An 18205-nucleotide genomic window follows, 5' to 3' on the forward strand; every position below is an offset into this window, starting at 1 on the left:
GGCCCTGAACGCGGTCCCGCCCGGCGCCTTCCTTCGCGGAGCGGCGACCCGAGCGCGGCCCGGCCGAGCGCGCGGGAGCTCCCCGACGGCGCGCCGCGCCTCCCGCACCGCGCCCGGCCCCGCCGGCTCCGGCCCCACACGGACCGCGAGGCCCCTCGGTCCCCGCTCTGTCCCCGCTGCGTCCGGCTCGGTCCCGCTCCGTCCCCGCTGCGCCCCCCCCCCCCCGCTCTGTCCCCACTGCGCCCCACTCTGCCTCCACTGCGTCCCCGCTCCGTCCCCGCTCGGTTCCGGCAGTGTCCCCGCTCTGTCCCCCGCTCGGTCCCCGCAGTGTCCTGCTGCGTCCCGCCCGCCGATCCCCGGCGATGCTGCGCGGCGCCGCCTGGGCGCTGCTCCTGGCCGCCGCCCTGGGGCTCGGGGTGCGCGGGGTGCGCGGCGCGGTGGCCCTCGCCGACTTCTACCCGTTCGGCACGGAGCGCGGCGACGCTGTCACCCCCAAGCAGGACGACGGCGGCTCGGGGCTGCAGCCGCTCTCCGTGCCCTTCCCGTTCTTCGGCGCCGAGCACTCCGGACTCTACGTGAGTAACCTCGGGCCGCGGGGGCGCCGGGGCGGGCGCTGCGCCTCCGCCGCTGCCCGCCGCCCCGACTCGCGCCGCCGCCGCCAGCAACTTGGCACCGCGGCGGCCAGAGGTGGAATGAGGACAGCGCTTCCTCCCTGCGGCGGCCAAGGCCGGACAGCGGCCCGCGGGAGAGGCGGGCGGGGGTGGGGTTCGAGCTGCGGCCCGGCCACCTGGGCGAGCGGAGCGCGGGCCCGGCCTCACCCGCCCCCGGGACTTGGGCAGCGTCCGCCCAGCCATTGGCCCCCCGCAGAGTCCTGGCCCCGTCCTGGTCCCAGACGTCAGTGTGACGGCAGCCACGTGCTCCCTGGGGCCTCAGTCTCCCGAGCGGGGCACCTGGCCTGTTGAGTTCCGCACCTGGCCAGCCCCGCCCCGCCCTCCTTGACGCCCGAGGCCCACTGGCAGCAGGCTGGGACCCCTGGCCAGGTAGTCAGGGCAGGGCCTGCTTCTGGGCAGAAGCCCCCCTGGGTGTGGCAGCAGCTGAGCGGAGTGTCCCCTCCGAGCCTTTCCCTCCCTTTCTCCCTTCCTCCTGAGTCCAGGAGCCACTTACTCAGGCCAGTGCCTCCCGAACGGGACTCCCAGAGGGAGCTCTGGGGCCAGGCACTCAGGACAGCAGGAGTCCTCAGGGCGAGGGGCAAGGGCGAGGGTTCTGTGTCTGGTGCTCCCGGTGTGGGAGCCATTTGTGGGCCACAGAGGGAATGAAACGTGATGGCTCGTCACCGCATTGCTCTGTGGGTGGGCCACTGGGCACCTGCCGTCCCCTGAATAGAAAAGAGTTAGGCCGGCCGGATGCACTGTTACCTCTACAACCGCCGCCCCAACCACGACCTCAGCCACTTTCAACTCCATCCACTGCCACTTCCACCACCTGTCCTGCCATCGACCCGCCCCAGCACCCCCCGCTGGGCCACCACCTCCCCCTTCACCACTGTCACCCACTCCATCGGCCCCTCCTGACATGACCAGCACCCTCCCCACCACCTTCAAGGCCACCCGCACCACCACTCCCATCTTTTGCACTATTGACACCCTCACCGGGCCCTGTCCGAGCGGCCACCACCAGCCCCTCCACCACCGTGGCCACCGTCATGTGCTCTCTCCCCCGGCGAACACGGCACTCCCCATGCCGATGCGGGAAGCTTCCGCACCTTGGCAGCAGCATTTGGTGACGTGACAGTGGTAGGAGGGGGCCGCCGTCCTCTCTGTAGGCCAGGACTGACTTCCAGAAGTGCGTCGTGGACAGCGCAGAGCTGTGCTCAGGGTCTGCAGGGGCCGGAGCAGCTCGGAAATGGGAAAACTCACGCTGGCACCATTTGAACAGAACACCGTCAAAATGCTCCTAAAGCATCTGGGCCAGGCTCAGCCTTCCCCCTCACAGTCACGGGTGAAAATATTCTTAAGACGGTTGACCTTCTTAATAGCCTCACCAAAAACATCTACTCTTAGCAAAACAACTGGGAGAAATGGTTCTAAAGTGGAAAGATCTACTAGGAAAACAAACAGTTTCATCAGAAATGAACATTATGGCCGCTAACAAAACATATATCTCCGTGAGAGCTTTTTCCGGAAACAAAGATAATACTGGAAAAACAAGTGTCCATGTGGACATAAGTAGCCACGCTGTGCCTTCTCTTCCTTCAGCGAGAAAGACCGTGGGATTCCAGAGGGTGCCATGCCCGGACAGCTTGCCTGACGGCACCGGGAGGGCGCGGGGGTCCCGCACGAGCAGGCCGGTGGGTGGCTCCGATTAAAGCTAAGTGAGAGAAGGGAAGGTGTTTATTCCAAAGCAGGTGATCTGGCCAGTGCCTCCCATGCCTACCTGGTGGCTACGCCTGGATATCAGAGGGCAGATGGGGAAACGGAGGCTCAGAATGCAGATTCAGGGGCCTTTAGACCACCCTGTCCAGCTGCCTCCTTAGCATCCCACCTCAAACTTAGCAGGACCCAGACAGAGGTCCTGCTTCCTCCCTAGGGCCACCGTAGCCTTTTGATGCCTCCTTCCTTTCCCTTGTCCCCTCCTTGTTGGAGACTTAGAAATACATCCCACTCCTCAGCGCCTGCATGGCCACAGCCCTGGGCAGGGCCACCGTTCCCACCCGCCTGGATACATGTAGGTGCCTCCTCGCTGGCCTTTGTCTCCCGGTCCTGCCCCTCGAGCCTGTGCATCAGGCGGCTGAAGCAGCATGACCAAATGTGAATGAGATCCTGGCTCTCCTTCCAGCCCTTACCTGCTCCTGGCCCTGAGGCTGGGTGGTCTGGCCCCCTTGTCCCCACCACACCCTCCAGCTCTGTCTCCTGTGCTGGCCCCTGACCCCACCTCAGTCGTTGCCATTTGGTGTCCACTTCCTGCGTGTGGACGTGTGCCCTGCGAGCCACGGAGGTATGACCTCACAGTACATATGTCCGTATGTCTACGTTTACACCTTATGGCAGCCGGCTGTGGACACAGGCCCTTGCACATGTGTCTATGCACACAGCTCACTCGTTTCCTGGCTCTGTCCACTGAGGGAGAGCGACGCTGCGACACCCCCGTAGTGCCAAGCACTCCTGGTGCTCAGATCCTGCTTGCCAAACACCAGTTCTCCCTGGAAGGAACCAGACTCTCTGGAGATGATGGAGCCCTGGCAGGGAAAGTGCAAAATGCGCCTGGAAATCAGTCACACGCAGGAGGAAGAAGAATGGCTGGGATGTGTCCAGAGGACACGGAGGCCATCAAACAGGCTCCCTGGCCATACGGGGGGGGGGGGGGGGGGAGTGGCAATCTGAGCATTAAAATAATGGTAGCAATAGGTTTTAAGCCTTTGGATAAAGGGGGAGCCAGTGAGCTCGCACTGGTAAAAGGAAGTAAACGATTAAGTGTGTAAATGGGAGGAAGTAGTGTGGACGGCCTCACATCAACCTCTAGCTTCCCGACCTGGGTCCTGCGTGTGCGCTTCCAGGAGAGAGCATTCTTGTCTGCCCTTCACTCTCCAACAGCTCAGGAAACATTGCACAGAGACAAACGGACAGAGGGGGGAGAGCGAGTGTACGGGGCAAATCCGAGCAGTGGGAGCGTGTGGATTAAGAGTGGGAGGACATTCCTGGCTGCGACCTTGCAGTAATGCTGTCAGCTTGACTTTACGTCAAAACTGAGCGAATGCCTCCTGGTGAGAACACCCTTGTGTCTGTGCCCAGAGCACCTGGCCACACACCTGGCCAGCCCCACTGGGAGGCAAGCCTGGCCAGCTGGGAATGAGTCCGGGGTCCCCACTCCTTAGCTCTCGGTGACCGTATGAACTTTGGAGCTAGAAGCGACCAGCTCGCCAAGCCCTGTCCTTCCAGACAACTCACCATGGAAACCTCGGGCACTCCTTCGCCAGTGACTTGTTCCCTCGTTCATTTATTCATTCACTCATTCATTCATTCCAAAACCTTGACTGAGCCCTTGCTCGGAATCAAGGAGTCCAGATGCACTAACAGCAGTGTTTTGGTTTTAGTATTACCACCATCCTTGTCTATTTTGTTCACCGCGCTATCTTGGCTTCCGGAAGAGCTAGCTTCTAGAAGCTTCTAGGTCAATGTTGTTGTTCATCTTCTGATCAGTGGGATGGTACAGGCATAATCCCACCATCCAAAAACAACACTTCTAACATTTTGGTGAAATTCTTCTTGATCTGTTTGCAAGCATACCTAGGGTCCCACGAGACAAACCTGGGGCTCCCATTTCGTGCAAGTTTCTATTTTGCATATTTCTTTCGGTACTTTAGGCTGTGAGCATTTCCCATGCCTTAAATTGATAGAAACATGCTTTTAGGCGACAGTGTAGTATTCCTTCCTGTGGCTGCATCATAATTATTTAAGTCGACTGCTCTGTTGACTGTTGCCCCTGTGGCTGGTTTCGGTGTCTCCCATGAATTGACGGTGCGCTGGTGCGCGTGCACCCTATACACGCCTTGTTACGGGTCTCTCGTCCTTTCCTCACAATAAATTCCCCCAAGTGGGCTGACTGCGTCCGAAGGAATGTCTCCTTACTGCCCCGGCCATTCAGAAGGGCATCCTCTTCGACACCTTCCTCTGCTGGGTCAGGTGGCCGCCTCACCTGGCCTGGCTCAGCCTGGGGGCAACTGCTCCGCCACCCCCCCCCCCCACCTCCCTCAGCTCCAGCAGCCATGAGGAGCTGTGTGCACCTGCAGGGCACGACCCCAGCATGTGGTGCTGCCGGTCGCCAGGGGGCATGGTAGAAATGTAGATCCCCGGGCCCTCCCAGAGGGTCCGATTCCACATTTTGACCAGGGGTTCCAGGCCCAGCCTTAGGGCCTCAACATCCAAAAACTGGTTCTTTACAAAGTGGGGCACGTTGTTCATTAAACACCTACTGCGTGCTTAGCCACTGCCCTGCTCCCCAGGCCCGAGGGGACTCAACAGGTCCAGAAGTCTGAGCCGCACAGGCCGAGTGCGGGAAGGAGGAGTGAGAACAGGACGGGGTCCAGGCTCGGGTCCCTGACCCCAGCCCCTCCACGCCGGGGGGCAGCCCAGGACCACACTGTCCCCTGAGCTGGCCTCGGGGTGGACCAAAGCCAAACGCAGTCCCTCGAGCCTTGCTGGCTACTCTGGGCAGAGGGGGCATGGGCAGAGGCAGCTTCAGAAGCTTGCTGGGGATGGGGTCTGGGGTGGAGCTGGGGTCCCGAAGGAGCAACTATTGTCCCTAGAAGTGAGTGTGAGTGGAGGGCAGGGACACACCAGCTGCATCTCCAGCTGTGGTGGCTGCAGGATGACAGTGGACCTCATGGTGGTCACAGAGATGCAGGGTGGCCCAGGGGTGCAGGGTGTCCAAAAGGAGGGCCCCGGTATCTGAGGAGTCGACCAGGCTGAAAGGCAACATGGTCTCCAGAGAGACGGGGAGGCAGCGGCTCAGGCTAGTAATGGATGCCAAGGGAGGGCAAGGGTGCCCAGATGCTGTGGGACTGTATTCCACGGGGAGGCGTGTCCAGGAGCCACTGGGGAGCTGGGCTCTTGCCCTGGGGGGGCACCTGGTCCTGGTGTACCAGAGGAGAGGCGGGGGGAGGCTTTGCCGGGGAGGGGGAGGCGGGAGCTGCCATCTACACAAGGATAAAGGAGGGACAGGTGCTGGGACACCCGGAGAGGCAGCCTCTGTTGGTGGGGGAACAAGGGCCTGGACTGTGGGGTCCCCCAGGAGACCAGAGGGTGGCCACAGGGCGGCCCTGGAGGAGGACAGAGGAAAGGGAGAACACGGCAGGAAGCCCAGTCCCGGGGGCCCGAGATCCAGGCAGGCTGGGCCTGTGGGGGCAGAAGGGACTACTCCTCCAACACCAAACTCTGCTGTCCCAGCCTCGGGGGGGGGACTCCCTCCTGCCCCAGTTCTGGTGGGGGCGCTTCCCCCGGAAGTGGGCCCTGGGGCCGCTCCCTTGAGTCTGCCTGTTTGCCGAGGCTCAGCCCGGGGCGGGCCTCCCCTCCTTCCTGGGTTGGGCGTGCGGCAAGTTCTGGGTCTCCAGGGCTCAGACCTGACCTTGCCCGGGAGCCCCAGGGGCCCTGCCCACTTGCTGCCCTGCAAGCCGGACTCCAGCCCCCAACTGTGCCGTGGGAGGAATCCTAATTACCCAGAAAGCTGCCAGGAAATAAAAAACATGCCTACATTTTTCAAAACAAGCTTATAAAAGGCCTCAGGGGCTTTATTGTTTTATTTTTGGCAGAGAAGTCAAAGCAGGAACCAAGGCCCCGCCCGTTTGGATCTGATGTTTGCAGAGCAGGGGTGCTATGGCCTCGGGGGTCCCTGGCTCCCCTCCAGGCCTGCCTGGCCCGCTCAGAGCAGCCCCTCCACCCAGCAAGGGTGGCACTGGCGAGCCCTCAAACTCCCGGCTCAGGGACCCGCCAAACACACGTCACATACTTTGGGCTGCAGGTCGCCTCCGAGAGGCTCTCCAGGACATTTCCGCTCTTTCCTGGTTTTATCCAAGTCGGAAATGCCACCGGTGCTGTCCTTCTGTGCTTCTCAACAGGCGGCGTTGGGGGGGGGGGGGGGGGGGGGGGCTGGTCCTGCAGAAAAGGCATGGGCGCCCTCTGGCCAGCCCCCACACCGCACTGCACACCCAGGCACACACACACGCTCATGTGCATATACACACTCGTACACACTCATCACCTACACACAGCCACACACTCATGCACGTACACACACATGCTCATATGCATATACACGCTCATACACTCATCACATACACGCTCATATATGTACACACTCATACACACATATGCACACTCATTATATACACACTGTCATCATACACAATCACAATACACACTCATAAATATGCAAACACTCATGCACATGTACAGTCATACACACACTCATCTCATATACATCCTTGTACACACATACACGCTCATTCATACATACACACACTCATACACACATATACACAATTACACACTCATACACACGTACATATTGATACACATGTACACACAGGTACACACTCATATACACAATCACCACACGCCCTCACACACACACTCATACACAAATACACATCCTCATACACATACAGACTCATCACATACACATTCATACATATACACACTCATACACACATATACCCTCATACACATGAACACACTCATACACACTTGTACACATACACTCACACATACTCATACATGCTCACGTACATGCACACACTCTTGTACATATATACACATACATATTCATACACACAAGCACATTCTTACACATACATATACTCATATACATACACACTCACACACATCATATATACACACACATACACACTCATCACATACATATGATCACCCATTCACCCTCATAAACGTACACACCCTCATACACACACACTCATACACACACACTCATACACAATGTACGCACTCATACGCACGCTCATCACATACACACACACTTATCACATGCACACACACATACATTCATCACATACACATTCACACATGTACACATATATACTCATACATACACACTTATACACACACTCATACTCACATACACTCATCACATACGCATACTCATATATATATACACATACTCGTACACACGTGTCCATTCGTACGCATACACACTTATACACACACTCATACACACACACACTCACACACACTCACACACACAATACACGCATGCACACAGACACATGCCCTTCCCCCAGGTCAGAGAGGGGCCTCTCCACCCCAGGGCCACCTTGCAGTTCACAGAGTCACTGCAGTTTCCTGTTACATGTGGCTTCGGGGCCTCCCCAAGAGCGACCACCAGCAATTGCTTCCCTAGGACCATCGGCCAGCTCAGAGGGGATTGGAACACCCCCTCCGCTGACTGACCGCAGGCCTCCTGCACCTGCCTGGGACAGGAGAGCGCAGGGGGATGGCGTGGAGGGTGCAACTGCCAGTCACCCACCCCTGCACTCGGTTCTGTGCTCCACGCAGGCCTCACAAGGTAGCCCGTGTGCAAGTCCCACCCGGGGCTGGGACCCCCAGTGGCAGCCTTGTTCTCAGCAGCAGGTGCCTGGACACCAGAGAGACAGCCGCTGTGTGGGAGAGGAGAACTGACCCCAAGGCCTGGCTTAGGGACACCACAGGGTGGCCGCAGGGAGGCCTGGCTGGTGGGGTCTGCAGGGAGGGGCTGGGAGCAACAGGTCCTGCAGACCAGTGCAAGCAGGTCCCCTGTCCCCACTGCTCCTGGGGTCTCCCTGTGTCTCTGTGAGAGTGCCAGTGAGCTGGGCAGTCCCCTCATCTGGCCCCAGATCCTCATGGCCAGCCAGTTGGGGGTGGCCGTTCCAGGCCCCGGGCTCCAGCAAACACTCAGGCCCGTGGCCACGTTTCTGGGGATTCAGTGGCTCGATAGTGCTGGTGGGTCCCCCTTCTCTAAGTCACAGGTGCAGATCAGACCTAAATGATTCATCTAGGACATTCACGTGGTGCCAGGGGGGCATCTGAGGGGGAGTCTGGGCCTAATCCTTTCTCCTCAGTTTCCATGTCTGCATCGCATGTTTCATAAAGTACTACTGCACGTAGAAAAATAATAATAAAATTGGAATTTTGTGGGAAGCGGCATTTGCCCCACCCTGGAGGAGGGGGCGGACCCCGGTGTGGGGTGGAAAGCGGCGGCCACACGGCTCCCCGCACCCCTCAGCTCCCTGCTCCAGTTCCGCCACACCCAGCCCTCTGGCCCAGCTTGCCCACTCCCCAAACCCTCACCGGAAGAGCAGACGCTCTCATCTGGGTAAAGGAAGGCCGACAAGGTTCCTGTCCAGGTGACAGCGCCTGCCAGCAGCCCGCTTGCTCGGCCCCTGGGCCCCCACCGCCCTCTCGGCTGTGGTCCTGGCCCGGCCCTGCCCTGGCAGGGAAACAGGGCCGGCTTGTTCTGCCTCCTTCCTGGACCCCTGGGCCCCAGGCCCACACCCAGGGGGTGGGGGGGAGGCGGGCAGCGTCGGTGTGGGACGGGGGCACACACCACACACACCTGGGGGCTGGACTTGGACTTCAAAGACAGGAGGAAACTCAGTGGTCTGTCTGTAGGAGCCACAGTGGGGAGCAGACCAGCTAAGGGACGCAGGGAGGGAGGTGCAGGCCAGTCCCACCCCGGCAGGTGGCCCATAGCTGCCTGCAGCTCCAACCCGACCCAGGGTCCCCCGTGCCTGCTGCAGTGGCCTCTGTCCCATCCGCAGTCACCTTGCCCACCTGTGACTTCTCACCCTTAGCTCTCTTCCTAAACGCGTGTGCCACAAAGGCACAGATGCAGCGCAAGCCCCTAGCCCCGGCCCCTCGGGGCGATGCCCTCACCCTCCTCCCCACCCCCCACCATGCACCCCTAAGACCGTGTGCAGACTCGGTCTGACGGAGGCACGCGGAGCCCGTTCTCTTGCACCCGTCTCCTTTGCTCCAAACCGTGCGGACGTTCGCCCACCCACGTTTGGCGCGGCGTCTTGGTTTGTCACTGCCGATAATTACGTGAAGAGATCACAAGTGGTTTATCTGCTGCACCGTGGGGGACATTTGGGGTTCCTACTTTTAGACTATTTTTAACAAGGCTGTTTATGAAACTCTGGAACATGTACCCGGGTGTCCGTCCACAAGGGCACGTCTCACGCGAGAGCGAGAGCGTTGAGCCGGGGGACGCGCCTGTCTTCGGCTTCATTAGATGTGGCGGCGACAGGCGTCCCCACCGCATGACACCCTAGCCGACGCTTTTACCCATCTGGCAGTCGTGCACTGGTGCGTTAATGCGGTTTGAATTTCCTTTCTCTTCCACGAGGCTGAACGCATCTTGTGCGTGTTCACCGACTGTTGGAGTTCCTCATCTGTAAAGTCCTTCCCCTCTTTTCTACACAGTTGCCTTTTTCCTGTTGATTTGGGGGAGTGCTTGACAAACCCAGGTCCCAAGTATCGTAAATCTCTCCTCCCATTCTGCGCCTTATTTCACCCTCGTTAATGGCGTCTTCGGGTGAGTAGACGTTCTTAATTTTAATGTAATAAAATGTGTCCAGGTTTCTTTTTATGGTTAGAAGTTCTTGTGCCGGATTTCAAAAACCACCCTCAGCAGTCAGGAATATGTTCTCCGACAGTGTTATTGCCGGATTGTTTTGTTGCTCACACGGAGGCGGCTAACGCACCTGGAGCTGGGCTCCGTGTGTGGCACGAGATCGAAGGTACACGGATTCCCATCTTACAAAAGAGGAACCACCCTGTCCCCCTTCCCAGGGCTCCACCGCGCCCCCTCTGTCCAAACGGATTGTCCTGCGTGTGGGGTTGCCTCCTGGCTCTCTGTCCCTGAGCCAGCATCGCCAGGTTACCGCGGTGTCGTGGGAGACCTCAGTGTCTGTCACAGCAAGCACCTGCCTCGTTCTTGAGAGAGTCATGGTCACTCTTGGCGTCGCATTTTCATTCACAGTTTAGAATTGGCTTATCAAGTCACACGAACACACACATACTCGCTGGGATTTTTTGACACTGCCTTGAGTATATAAATCCGCGTGGGAGAACTGGTATCTTTACGGTATTCAGTCATACGGTTCAGGAACACGGTGTGCTTTTATATTGATTTAGGTTGTCGTGAATGTTTTCAATCCAGTTTTAGAAGCGATTGCGGACAAGTCTTGTGCATCTCCCGTTTAACTTATTCTTAAGCACCTTATATTTTTACTAGTGTCAATGCTGCATTTTCTTTCATTTCTTTTCTGCTTATTGCTGGTATGTAGAACCACAGTTGACTTTTTTACATTTTCTAATTTTATATCTAACAACCGAACCAAGCCTCTTATCAGTTTTACTAAACTATTTGGGGATTCTTTCAGATTTTCTCCAACCATGTTCGTATCCTACACAACTCATAGCAACTGTGTTCCTCCCTGTCTGATCTCTTTACTTTTTGATTCCTTTTTTTTTTTTTTTTTTTTTTTTTGCCTTGCTGTGTTGGCTCGGGTCTCCAATGTGGAAATGGTGTTAGAAGGCTCCTTGTCTCGTTCCCAGTCTCAGAAACCAAGTCTGTATGTCACCACTAAACATGATGTTCGTTCTTGTTTATTGTGAAGACACTCTTTATCGGATGAAGGGTGTTCTCTTACGTTCCTCGTGTTCTGAGAAGTTTGATCACAGATGGATGCTGACTTTATTAACTGCCGTCTCTATACCTAGTAAGGTGATTATAGGACTTTCTCCCTTACTCCGCTAAGTGGATCATTTAACTTACTTAAATTAGTTGGTTTTCTAATGTAAAGCCTAGCTTGTACTCCTCACAAAAATCCAACTTGCTAATGATGAACTGTTTATCCTATTCATACATCACTGGATTCAGTTTGCTAATTTATTGAAGATTTTGGCAACGTTTTCGGTGCGTGGAACTGGCCTGGTTGCTGTTCCTGCACGAACTGGCCCTGTTAATCTCAGTGTCATGATCGTGCCCGTTTCATGAAGTGATTCTTCTGTTTAGAAGGGCGGGTGTGTTTCTGGAGTTACCCCCTACATGTCAGCTGGAACTGACTGGGGCTGCCGTCTGGAGCAAGCTTTCCTGGGAGAAAGTTTTGTGCCGATTCAAATTTCTTTAGCGATTATATTTTTAAAAGTTTTCTATTTCTCCTCGCATTCGGTAGGTTGTGTTTTTCTAGGAAAATTTCCATTTTATGTACAATTTCAAGGTTGTTAACGTGAAGTTGTCAAGGCCTAGGATTTGCTGTGCCCTCCTTACTGGCTCATGTTAGCCTGTTTCAGATTGGGGGGTGGGGGGACGCTGGCAGGACCCTAGACTCCTGGGTCAGAAGCACAGACCCATGGTGCAGCGGGCAGCACAGAGCAGTCATCCGCATCGGGGTCCCTTGCTCCCCGAGTCCCACGGGGCAACACAGGGGTCTAGGTACATGCTCCCCCCACTGTGGGTTTGTGTCACGGCCAAGAAACACTGAGCTTGGGGAAGCCTGCCCTCTGTGCACAAGGGAGACACTTCATCCCTCAAGCTGATCTCTGCAAACACAACCCCGAGCCGCAGCCCGGGGACGGCAGACGGAGCCTTGCGTTCTTGGCATACCCAACAAAAACACGAAGGCGCTGAGGACCCATGGCAGATTGCCTCTCTCCACAGTCCGCCTCCTCGGCCCCACACGTTCTTGGCCCAACTCAGATTTTCACATGAGTCTGCCATTCCAACAGTCAATCTGATCAGTCGGACCACAGAGGCCGGGACCGACTCTGTGTGATTTGCCTCATGACGCATTTCCCGCGGGCTGCCCCCCACGGGGCTCCCAGCAGCAGCGTGAAGCCCTGCGGTGTGGACTGCACCTCGCCGCCGGGTTGCAGGTGCAGCCGGCTGTGCGTGAGTCCCGGAGAGGCTGGCAGTCCCTGGCCTGAGGCCAGGCTACTCCCCCTTACGACCCACACGAGGAGCTCGGACCGCTGACCTCTGGTGCCACCACCATAATTACAGGGGCAGCAAATGGGCCAAATAGGTGATTCCCCTTAGGGTGACCATCTCATCCTGCTTTACCAGAACCTTCCAGGTCTCGGCACTGGAAGGCCCAGGAACCCCCTCGGTCTCAGGCCGATGGGGCACGGTTGGCCCCCTCATCTCCACCCTTGTGGAGGGACATTCCGTGGCTCACCCTCCCCCGAGGGGCACAGGCCACTATAGTTTGGGATCTGATGCTAACCTGATCTGGATCTCTGCCTGAGGTCTGTGGGCCGTGTCCCCAAGCTCCTGTGGCCTTGCTCGCCACACACGACATAACCCAAGGCCAAGTGTGAACTTGTGTCTGAAGGGCCCAGACGAGGTCGTACGACATGTGTGGTAGCCCGTGAGAGGCAGGGGCCCACGTTGGGAGTCAGGCCCAGCAGAATAGTTGTGACTGGCTATGTCCACTGTTTCTGCTGCAAGCAGGGGTGCAAACCCAGCACAGGTCGCGGTGCTCCCTGCCTTGCCAGGTGCCAGATCCAGGGGGAAAGAATCGTCACTGCTTCTGACCCCCGAGCCCCCAGGCCTGAGGTGGCCCCTGCCGGTGCCCAGGTGGGTCTCCGCCTGCACGGTGTGCCCACCTCAGTATCTCGTGCCTTCTCTCCACCCATCGCCTGCTCGCACACAGACCTTCCACCTGCAGGCTTTAGGAGAAAAAAAGCAATGGGGCATCTGAGTGACATTTATATAGACTCATCACACCCCTACTTCGGCCCCCGTGGACCACCACAGATGACAGTGAGGGGGTACGCAACCAAGTGACCTGTGTCTCCAGGACCTAGGGACGTGTTGGTCCACCAAGAAAATCCAGGTGGCTGCACCAGAGTTCAGTTTGAACCCCGAGGCCCCTCGCGGCCCGGCGGCACCCGGCAGGCACCCCCAGGGGCTGGCCTGGCCTGCTATTGGTAGGGGGAGCTGCACCATCGTGCCCAGGAGCAGTGCGGGCGTAGGCCCCAATTTTCAAAATAGGCCCGCACAACCCCATATCAGTCTCCTCCCTTTTGTCCCGGTCATTACCCAAGGGCAACCAAGAGGAAGCAAATCCTGGCGGGGGACGGCCACATTCAGTGAGCAAGCTGCCCAGACCAGGGCCACGGGGTGTCAGGGGCGGAGGTCTTTGGGGTGGGGTCTGGGGAGGCTGATCCAGAGCTCGGCAAGGCCCGATGCCAGTGGATGGTGGGAAGCATAGAATGGTCCCTGGACAGTTCTGCTGCTCAGTGGCCTGTGACACAGAGGGAGCATCTCTGTCGGGCACAAATGGCCCAGGAAGTTGACAGTGATGTGGCCGGAGCAGGTGGTTGGGCTGCCACAGCAGCATTGTCCCCTAGATGCTGGGCCTGGGGGCCCACGGTCCTTCTCGGCAAGATGGAAAGTGGGCCAGCTTCCGTGGGGACAAACCCGGTGTGTGGGAGGGGCTTCTGCACCAGCAACACAGAGGCCTTTCCTTTCACTGGGTCCCTGCCGTGGCCGTGGTGCCATTTCCGGTATAAGGAGGCATCCCGGGGGCAGTGTCGGCCGGCGAGAGGCCTCCATCGGCAGCTTGGTCCCCATCAGCGCCATCAGAGAACGCTCCTCCCTGCGGACCCCTCTGAGAGTGACCCAGACTGAATCCAGTGGCCGCACCGTGCGCGCACGTTAGCAGGCCCCAAAGGTGGGCGTCTTTCATCTGCCGGGCCGGGCCCTTCCGAGCAGCAGGCCCGATGACAGATGGCAGGCTTTCTCAGCGGAGGGCCACGAGCGAGTATGTGGGGCTTTCGGGCCGAAGGGCTCTGTCTGGACACTGAACTCTGAGCGGCCATAGGCGGAGTGGGGGTGAGCGGTGCCCCGGCATTCTGGCAGAGCTTTGTTTACAAGACCAGTCTAGGGTCTGCAAAGGGCAGCCTAGGGACTGGCCCATCGTCTGTTTGCGGATGGCCTGTGAGCTAAGAATGCTGTTTATATTTTTAAAGGGCTATAAAAACAAAAGCACAGAACAAAGAAAAATATGTGATAGAGACCGTATGTGGTCCACAAAGCCAAACACGTTTACTATCTGGCCCTTCGCGGAACAGCGTGCTGACCCCCAGCTAGACCATTTGCAGCAACTCAAAGGTCAGTAAAAATCTGGCGTGCCTGGTCAAGAGTCCCTCCTCAGCCAGGGTGACCGCGTCCGATCCCACCCGAAGCACCGGCCGACCTTCCCACAGGCCGCCCTGCCAGAGCTGGGGCTCCGGGGCGTTTCCCCAGGCTGCTGCCCCCCAGGGGACACCATCGGGCCCCAGCTCGGCCAGAGCAGCGGCAAGCCAGGCAGGCTTTCTGGGGACCCTGGGTGACTCGAGGGCCCACTGAGCCAGCACCTTTGCTTTGGGCACCGGCCTGAAGGACGAGGTCCCCCAGGGGTAGCTGCCATTTTTTCACGTAAAACCGAGACGCCTTAGCCTCTGTGCAATTTCCCCTTGGCCGCCCAGCCCGTCGGGCCCTTCCCGAGCTCGTGGGCACGTTCAGAGTCATGAGCCCCCATGGGTCACCTTGGCTTCTGCAAGCTCCCAGCTGGGCCCTGCCTCGGGCAGGGGGAGCTGCTGCATGGAAGCGCCTCTTGGGCCCGCAACGCCCGGACTCCACCAGTTTCTGCACAAGAGCCTGCAGACAGGGCTCTGCGGTGTCCTCTTATCTCCCAACTACAGCGGCCCCTGAAAGGAGAAGCCCCAACCCTTCCCGGCGGAATGGCAGGCAGCAACTACACACTTAGACACAGAGGCCGTGGGACTTGAATCCCGGCCATGGGGTTCCCTTAAGCTTCCTGTCTCCACTGCAAGTTTGTCTTCCCCTGAGTCAGAGGCCCATGCTCTGCCTCTAGAAGCCCGGTGGGCGGGTGGGGGGTGGGGAGGGGGTGGCGTGCACAGGGGAAGCTGCTCGCTTGTGTGGCCTTTAGCTTCGGGTGATGCCCAAGCCCCAACCCCTGCCCGCCTCCCTCCCTTCCTCCCTCCTTCCTTCCACTTTATTGAGATATACTTCACATACCCTACCTTTCACCCTCTTACAATGCAATGGGTTTTCATAGATTTCAAGTATTTGTTCGTCCATCACCACAATTTTAGAGCATTCTCCTTACCTCCAAAAGAAACCCTGACCCCGCGCTTGTCACTCTCCAGCCCCTCAATTCTGCCCAGACCTAGGCAATCACAAATCTACTTTCGGTTTCTATTGATTTGCCTCTTCCATACATTTCATAGAAGGGGAATCATACAGTTTAGTTTGTCTGGCTTCTTTCACTTAACATAATGTTGACAAAGTTCATTCGTGTTGTGGCAAGGGTCGGTATTTCATTCCTTTTTATGGCCAAATAATATTCCATTTATCTTTATCCATTCATTAGTTGATGGATACGTGCGTTGGCTCCACTGTTTGGCTATTGTGAATAATGCTGTTACGAACATTTGCGTATAGATTTCTGTGTAGATGTGTTCTCGGTTCTCCTGGATATACATGGATGTATACCTGGCATGGAATTGTTGACGTGCGTAGTTATGTTATGTTTAACCATCTGAGGAACTGCCAGACTCTTCCAAAGTGGCTGTACTATTTTACATTCCACTGACAGTGTATGAGGGTTCCAATTTCTTTACACCCTCACCAACACTTGTTACTGTCTCTTTGTTTTCGTTACGGCCATCCTAGTGGGTGTGCAGTGCTGTCCCATTGTGGTTTTGACTTGCATTTCCCTGATGGTTAATGATGCTGAGCATCTTTCACACTATTTGTGTACCTTCTTTGAAGAAATGCCTATTCACTATTCAAGTCCTTTGCCCATTTTTTATTGTGTTGTCTTTTTTCTAAGACTTTATTTTTTTCAGAAGAATTTGAAATTCACAGCAAAATTGAGAGGAAGATAGAGATTTCCCATATATACTCTGCCTCCACACATGCACAGCCTCCCCATTATTAACATCCCCACCCCAGTGCTAGCTTTGTTATAACTGATGAACCTACACTAATACATCCCAGAGTTGTAAAAGTATAAGTCCTTCCCCTCTCTGAAGTCTCCTGCCATATGTGGCTTTTTCCTTAAAGCAGCTGAAGTCAGGATAGAGGAGGAAGCAAGGATCCAGGGACACAGCAGAAGACAGTGACTCTGCACCAATAAGCAAGGCTTTGCAGTTGTCACTCACGCAGCTCAACCAAATGGACTTCCAATGTTTCGGGTCCCCTCAAAATTCTAAATCCTTAAAAAAAAATTCTCTAAATCCTCATTGTTAAAACCATTTATCTCAGCTTTGGGAATCTTTACTCAGTCATCAGGGCCCTTCTGCTTTTTCATTGGGGCGTTAGAGGGTTGCTACCCCGTTGTCATGGTAACAACCAAAGTTCTGATCGGATGGCTTATTTCAAGCCTAGCTCTCACTGCTCTGCTTTATTACAGGTAAGACAGTGGGCACCCTCACTTTCCACCCCCGACTCACACTACACGTCACTTGTGGAGAACACTATCTGCTGGGATCCTGGGGTATCTTCTCAGTTTCTCTCGTCCCAGTCCACGGAGGCCCTTGTCCACCCTCTTCCAGAAAGTCAGTTCTCTGTTATGCTAACATGCTTCCTCCTTTATTTCTTCTTAACCCAGTTCTTTAGAAATTTTTTTCGTTTCATCTAAAAATTTAAATGTATTGTTATTATAAAGGTATTTACAGTATCTTCTTGTTATCTTTTTTGAGAGTGTCCGAGTATGAAGGCATATTTTCTTTTTCAGTCCTGATACTGGCCATCAGTACCTTTTTTTTTACTTAACCAATTCCAACAGAAGTTTATCTATTTTGCTGGTAGTTGAAACAAACCAAATTTTGGCCTTGTTGGTTCTCTTTTTCAGTGTTTGTTTTCTAGTTTATTAACTTGTGCTCTTAATTGTTTGTTTTTCTCTTCCCCTGTTTTGTTGTTGTTGTCGTTTCTTTCCTGTATGTGGATTATTTACTAAATTTTTGGTTTCTTCACTAAGTATACACACTGAGATAAGCATGCAAGGGTATAAATTCCCCTTTTAAGTTTGCTGGCACCTCACCCTCATGAGCCTTTTTTTTATTTAAAAAAATTTTTTTTAATGTTTATTTATTTTTGAGAGAGAGACAGAGCACGAGCGGGGGAGGAACAAAGAGAGAGGAAGACACAGAATCCGAAACAGGCTCCAGGCTCTGAGCTGTCCTGTCAGCACAGAGCGCAACATGGGGCTCGAACTCACAAACCGCGAGATCATGACCTGAGCCAGAGCTGAAGCCGAAGCTCAGCCGACTGAGCCGCCCAGGCGCCCCACACCCTCACGGGTTTTTTCTAAATAGCACTTTTGTTATCTTTTGCTCCCAAGTTATTTATAACTATATTTCTTAATTTCCATACACATAGAAATTTCCTACCTTTTGGGGGTTAATATTTTGAGTGTAATTGCGCTGTGGCCAGAGAACAAACTATTTTTGCAATCACTTGAAATTTGTTGACACTTGCTACGTGATCAGTATATAGTAAATTTTTAAAAAGATATTTGTATTATCTATTAGGTCACTTACTATTTTCATTGCTCAAATCTTCCGTATTCTGCCAGATAATTTTGTCTGCCTAGTCCATTTTGCTAAGGAATGTATGTTGAAATGTTCCACAGTGGTTATGA

The 18205-nt window shown here is 55.5% G+C and overlaps 1 protein-coding gene across 5 annotated transcripts in view; it reads left to right on the plus strand.

Moving 5' to 3' along the window:
• SNED1 (sushi, nidogen and EGF like domains 1) overlaps positions 1–18205 on the plus strand; it is an 87388-nt gene continuing 69183 nt past the window's right edge. For 3 of the 5 annotated variants that reach the window (XM_043578405.1, XM_043578407.1, XM_043578409.1), the window contains exon 1: positions 1–575. In XM_043578405.1, the coding sequence (XP_043434340.1) occupies positions 363–575 (213 nt within the window). In that variant the 5' untranslated portion in view covers positions 1–362. The remainder of the gene's footprint in view (positions 576–18205) is intronic. The other 2 variants (XM_043578406.1, XM_043578408.1) reach the window with 1 other exon arrangement.

Source organism: Prionailurus bengalensis, chromosome C1 (genome assembly GCF_016509475.1).
Source record: "Prionailurus bengalensis isolate Pbe53 chromosome C1, Fcat_Pben_1.1_paternal_pri, whole genome shotgun sequence".
Taxonomy (NCBI): Eukaryota; Metazoa; Chordata; class Mammalia; order Carnivora; family Felidae; genus Prionailurus; species Prionailurus bengalensis.